Below are 6,401 nucleotides of genomic sequence, written 5' to 3' on the forward strand. Positions count from 1 at the left end.
ATTTTTTCCACGACGATTGAATCGCTTTTTGAGGCACCATGTTCCACGCTTCAGTTACGTTAAAGACCGCATCTTTAAGGTTCATGTCCTTCAGTGTTTTAGTGACATCATCATCCCGGATAATAGCATTCAACAAGAGTCTCTTCTTGTAGTTACATTTTATCATCTGAATTACATTCTGGTCCATAGGTTAAAGTAACGGTGTGCAATTAGGTGACATAAAATGTGTTTGAATCTTACCATCCCTAGATGATTGTAACTCATCATTTGGTTCATGGGCAGGTGCATTATTCAACAACAGAACAGCTTTAGGTGGAAGATTCTTGCTTTTCAAAAATTTACGTACCGCAGGCACAAAATCATTGTGAAACCAGTCAATGAATAATTCTTTAGTTACCCATGCCTTGTTTTGATTTTTATACACAAGTGGAAGATTAACATTTTTGAACGCTTTAGGATTCTTCGCTTTTCCAATAAACAGCAACTTAAGCTTATGAGTGCCACTAGCATTTGCACAGGGCATAATAGTGACCCTGTCTTTTGACACTTTCCTGCCTGGAGCTTCTGACTCCTTTCTGTAAACATAAGTTTTGTTAGGTAAAACTCTCCGAAACAGGCCGCTTTCGTCAGCGTTATAAGCTTGATCTGGAGTTAAACTGAGGTCGTCAACTTTTTTCTTAAAATTCTCGACAAATGGAGCGACGGCTGATGTGTCACTGGATAATTTTTCGCCGGTTACAGTCAACAAACGTATTCCATATCTTGATTTGAAATTCTGGAACCATCCATCACTAGCTTTAAAGTTGGCATTCTTATATATTTTTTCATAAAAAGTTAAGGCTTCTTGACGAATAATATCTCCAGTAAGAGGCGTATTACGGGCTCGTTCTTGAAGAAACCACGTATACAACGCGTCTTCCATAAGAGGATACTCTCCAACCTTAATAGTCTGTCGTGAACTCGTCCCGGCGTCAGCAGTGTTGGCGAAGTTTTCAATCTTCTCACGATTCTTTTTTATATCGTAAATTGTTGCACGGCCTACACCATATTCACCAGCCAACTTCATCTGATTTTCACCACTATCCAACTTTCGCAAAATTTCCATCTTTTTAATTAAACTTAATGTTTCGTGTTTACGTTTTTTGTCCGCCATTTTGTCAAAGCGACGCTGCGAAACAAGAAAAAGCAAAACAAACACGTGACTTCACTATTATGGTTAGGCCGAGACTGTTTGTCGCGAGCGAGACAAACACTACTCGAACAATTCAACCGCTCAGTAGTCCGGCGTTCATGCCGGATTATAGAGCGGGCTACCCGAGTCCCAAAGTGCCGGACTACTGAGCGTGCCGGATTGGCGAGCGCCGGATTACCAAGCGCCTACTGTATTTCCATTCTGGCACGAATTTGACTTTCCAGGAACATTTTTTTAACCGACATCGCCATATTTTGGAAGAACACATCTATTGGATGTTGTTCTGCTGGCTTTTCCAGAATTGTTGGTAATAATTTTGCCCTATCATCAGAATTTTTCTTAAACATTTTTGCAATAATTTCTGACGATATTTTGCTGTCTGGTTTTCGCTTATTGAACGGCTTGTTCAATGCACCTGCTTCAGATTGTTGTTCAGTGATAGTGGGGATATTGCCATTGTTACTATTGTCAGGGGTCTTTTCAGGATCATCCATTTCTTCTTCCATTTCTTTATTTTGTGTTTCATATTCTGTACCATCATCTTGTGTTTCTGTTGTCTTACCTTGTGTGGCAGTATTTGTCAAAGTCCTGAAAAAAATCTATAAAATGCTAATGTAGTAAAGGTTATTTGTCTCAAAACACCCGTTCAAGTTAAATGCCGTCCTTCAGGCACTATCCTTAATTATCGTAATTTACTTACGCCCTTTCGCATTCAACCAAGTTGAGGAATACAAGGTGTTCTTCGAGATGTCATTTCCGTAATACCTTTGATCTGGCGGAGCCTGTAGGCAGTTTTTTTGCTCCTTTTGCGCCTCATATAAGTATCTCGAATATATTTCCAACGGCTTTTATATTCTTCAACTAAAAGAGAAATATGCCTTTAAAGCTGTATTTTTATTTTTTAGGTTTTTAGCTACTGGAGAAAGTTATGCATCTTTAGCTTTTGCATTTCGAATATCACCAAGTTACATAAGCCGCATTGTAAAGAAGGTGCTAAAACTATGCAGTGAAAAACTTCCACCTATTTTCGTGCCAACTCCTACCCCACAAGACCTTCTATCACTAGCCAAAGACTTTGAAGGAAAATGGAATTTTCCAAATTGTATTTCAGCTGTGGATGGCAAACATGTTAGAATTTTTTGTCCTGGAAAAAGTGGTTCTCAATTTTTTAATTATAAAGACTTTTTTTCCGTTGTTTTGCTTGCTTCTGTCGATGCTAACTACAAATTTGTAATGGTTGATATCGGTTCATACGGTAGAGAAGGTGACAGTGGTATCCTAGAAAAATCTAATTTAGGGAAACTGATTAAAAATGAAGAATTTTATCTTCCACCAAGACAAATAGGAGAAAAACTGCTATCTTACGTAGTAGTAGGAGACGAAGCTTTCAAATTATCAACACATTTTATGAAACCTTTCTCAAGGAACGACTCTCGTGCTGATACAATAAAAAAGCTGTTTTCAACCACAGGCTCTCACGTGTAAGAAGAGTATCAGAAAATTCATTCGCTCTACTGAGTCAAATTTTTCGAATTTTTTATATCCCAATAGCTGTTAATAAAGAAATTACAGACTGCTTAATAATGACTGCCTGTTGTCTTCATCATATGTTAACCTTCCGGGACTGGCGTAAAATTTTTGCGATCCGATACTAGATTTGAGGCAATTATAAAAAAGTTTGCAATTATTTTTGTTTATTTATATAAGAGCGTGAAAAATAATTAAACAACATTAATTTTGTAACGTAAAAACGTATAGGAATATATATTTTTGGCATTATTACAAATACAGCAGAAAAGTTAACATTGTTAAAACTAGTTACTAAAAAACATAAAATTAACGTAGGTATTTACTTAAATATGAACAGAAAATAAACTTATCATAAAACTAAATAAAACTATTCACTGTGACATTCCAAACATATAGGTGTCAAATGTTCCAGACACATAAACAACGAAACATTCTTTCTTCATGGCGTTACAAATAAAATAATAATTAAACAACATTAATTTTGTAACGTAAAAACGTATAGGAACATATATTTTTGGCATTATTACAAATACAGCAGAAAAGTTAACATTGTTAAAACTAGTTACTAAAAAACATAAAATTAACGTAGGCATTTACTTAAATATGAACAGAAAATAAACTTATCATAAAACTAAATAAAACTATTCACTGTGACATTCCAAACATATAGGTGTCAAGTATATAACACGTTTTAACCTTGTTTTCGTTATTAGACTTCTTACTTGTATTTGTATCATCCGTAATCTTCAATCAAAATGTGTATCGAAACCGTTTTCATATATATTCTTTCTGATACATGGTTTTTCCTTTTCTTATTACTTTTATTATCTAGCTGTCATATTTTAATGTTTATTATTCTCTCTTTTTTTTTTCTCGTAACCCAACACTTTCTTCTTAGTAACGCACTTCTGTTTTCACATTTTAAATTTTTATAGCTCATTATTTTCTTTACTTAATACTATTTTACAATACTTTCCCATTTAAAAAAATCAATTCAATTTTGTCAGTACATTTTAATTTTATGACGAGCGACTTCTGTCAGATATTTTCTTTCAATTTTACCCCTTTTTGATATGCAATTTTGAATACATTACATTTCCATACATCTCAATATATATATATATGTTGTCAAGATGTTTCCGGGTTCCTCTCCGCGTATGGTTTTCTTGATTCTGGATAGAATCGTGTTCTGGACGACGTTTCGGCAAGATCACACTTGCCATTTTCAAGTCTTCTTTGTTCTACTTCGTGTAATACGTTGTGAACTGGTGTTTACCTGCTCTGCTGCTGCTTTATATATTATTTTCGCGTTCTCCTTCACTGGTTTTCGCCTCGGTTCGCTGCTCGTTGGTGCGTCAGATGTCATGCTTGGTGAAGCGTTGCGTCGCGCTCTGATGATTTTGTTTGCGAGAATCGGTTTCCAAGCTATTGGGAGCCTTTGTGTATCGTCACGTGTATTTAGATTTTTTGTATGTTTTTCGATTTCTATGGCTTCTCTGATAATTCTTTTGGTTTTATGTTCTATGTTGGCAATGATTCTTGTTTCTTCGAAATTGATTTTATGTCCGGTGTTTTTCGCATGTTGCGCCAAAGAAGAGGTTGCCTGATTCTTTTCTACAGCATTTCTGTGTTCCTCTCTTCGTGTTTGAACTCTTCTATTTGTTTGTCCTATGTATGATTTTTCGCAGTCGCCACAGGGAATCTGGTAAACGCCTTGACCTTCGAGTGGAATCTTCGTCTTCGCTGATGGAAGAATGTTGCCAATTTTCCTGTCGGTATTGAAGACAGTTTCAATTTTATGTTTCTTCAGTACTTTGCTGATTTTGTCAGTGGTTCCTTTTATATATGGAAGGAGTGCTTTGGCAACTGGTTTATCTTCTTCGGTCCGTTCTCTATTGTGGCGTGGTCTTAATGCTCTCTTGATGTTGTTATCCGAGAAACCATTTTGTTGAAGAGCTTTTTTAACTTTTTCGATTTCTTCTGTTTTGTGTTCGTTGTCAGTCAGCCTTTCTGATCGTGTTATTAGAGTTTTCAAAACAGAATTTAGTTGTGATGGATGGTGATGGGACTCGGCATGCANGGCTGACTGACAACGAACACAAAACAGAAGAAATCGAAAAAGTTAAAAAAGCTCTTCAACAAAATGGTTTCTCGGATAACAACATCAAGAGAGCATTAAGACCACGCCACAATAGAGAACGGACCGAAGAAGATAAACCAGTTGCCAAAGCACTCCTTCCATATATAAAAGGAACCACTGACAAAATCAGCAAAGTACTGAAGAAACATAAAATTGAAACTGTCTTCAATACCGACAGGAAAATTGGCAACATTCTTCCATCAGCGAAGACGAAGATTCCACTCGAAGGTCAAGGCGTTTACCAGATTCCCTGTGGCGACTGCGAAAAATCATACATAGGACAAACAAATAGAAGAGTTCAAACACGAAGAGAGGAACACAGAAATGCTGTAGAAAAGAATCAGGCAACCTCTTCTTTGGCGCAACATGCGAAAAACACCGGACATAAAATCAATTTCGAAGAAACAAGAATCATTGCCAACATAGAACATAAAACCAAAAGAATTATCAGAGAAGCCATAGAAATCGAAAAACATACAAAAAATCTAAATACACGTGACGATACACAAAGGCTCCCAATAGCTTGGAAACCGATTCTCGCAAACAAAATCATCAGAGCGCGACGCAACGCTTCACCAAGCATGACATCTGACGCACCAACGAGCAGCGAACCGAGGCGAAAACCAGTGAAGGAGAACGCGAAAATAATATATAAAGCAGCAGCAGAGCAGGTAAACACCAGTTCACAACGTATTACACGAAGTAGAACAAAGAAGACTTGAAAATGGCAAGTGTGATCTTGCCGAAACGTCGTCCAGAACACGATTCTATCCAGAATCAAGAAAACCATACGCGGAGAGGAACCCGGAAACATCTTGACAACACATATAATATCCGCGGAAATCTGAAGTTCAACATATATATATATGTATTATAGCCGTAAACACAGTTATGTCCTTTCCTTGAAGTGACATCATTAATTTTAGAAAATATTTCTGTTAAATAGGCAAGTCTAAACAACCAGTATTTATTAGTTAAATTGCTTTGTAAATCAAATGTTCCAAAAGAAAAGCATGAACTCGTAACTCAAACAACCGAAGTAATATTTTACCACGGCACAACCATCGAAGATCAACACAAGATCTTAAATAGTCGCATATTTAACGGTCGAGACTTGATGAAATTTATTATTTTTACAGACTCATCGAGGGTAGTTTTGAAGGGAAGTGACATATTTTTCATAGCAAGTGTGTGACGGTGAATTATACAGTCACAGCTACTGCAATTCTTTGCTACAGTTTTGATCTTTGAAACAGCACCTGAAGTTTTTCCAACCATAGCTCTTGCCCCATCGGTACAAACATTTGGGATATTTCTTGGGACAATTGTCCCAAAAAATACCATTTTCAATTAAATAATTGTTCATCAAGTTAAAGATGTCAGCTCTAGTAGTAGTACTTTCTAACGCCTTACACAGGAATTCAAAAATAATAGGTGAAGAATTAGGGGGTACATACTTCTTAATGTCATAGTCTGGTAATTGGTTTCATACTCGATTTCATATTGGCTTTTAATTTTAGAAGATGAATTGTTTTTAGT

At 36.3% G+C, this 6,401-nt stretch overlaps 2 protein-coding genes across 2 annotated transcripts; one reads left to right on the forward strand and one right to left on the reverse strand.

The window, feature by feature from the left end:
- Positions 1–190: 190 nt before the first annotated feature.
- On the reverse strand, positions 191–1,153 carry LOC111692598 (jerky protein homolog-like). The gene has a single exon (XM_023456663.1). The coding sequence runs from the start codon at positions 1,151–1,153 to the stop codon at positions 191–193; it is 963 nt and encodes a 320-aa protein (XP_023312431.1).
- Positions 1,154–4,774: 3,621 nt separating this feature from the next.
- LOC111692599 lies at positions 4,775–5,533 on the forward strand (the record flags this gene model as incomplete). The annotated part of the gene is made up of 1 exon (XM_023456664.1): positions 4,775–5,533. A coding segment is annotated over exon 1 (759 nt), but the record flags the coding sequence as incomplete, so codon positions are not given.
- Positions 5,534–6,401: the final 868 nt, after the last annotated feature.

Source organism: Anoplophora glabripennis, unplaced genomic scaffold (assembly GCF_000390285.2).
Source record: "Anoplophora glabripennis isolate ALB-LARVAE unplaced genomic scaffold, Agla_2.0 scaffold2159, whole genome shotgun sequence".
Classification (NCBI taxonomy): domain Eukaryota; kingdom Metazoa; phylum Arthropoda; class Insecta; order Coleoptera; family Cerambycidae; genus Anoplophora; species Anoplophora glabripennis.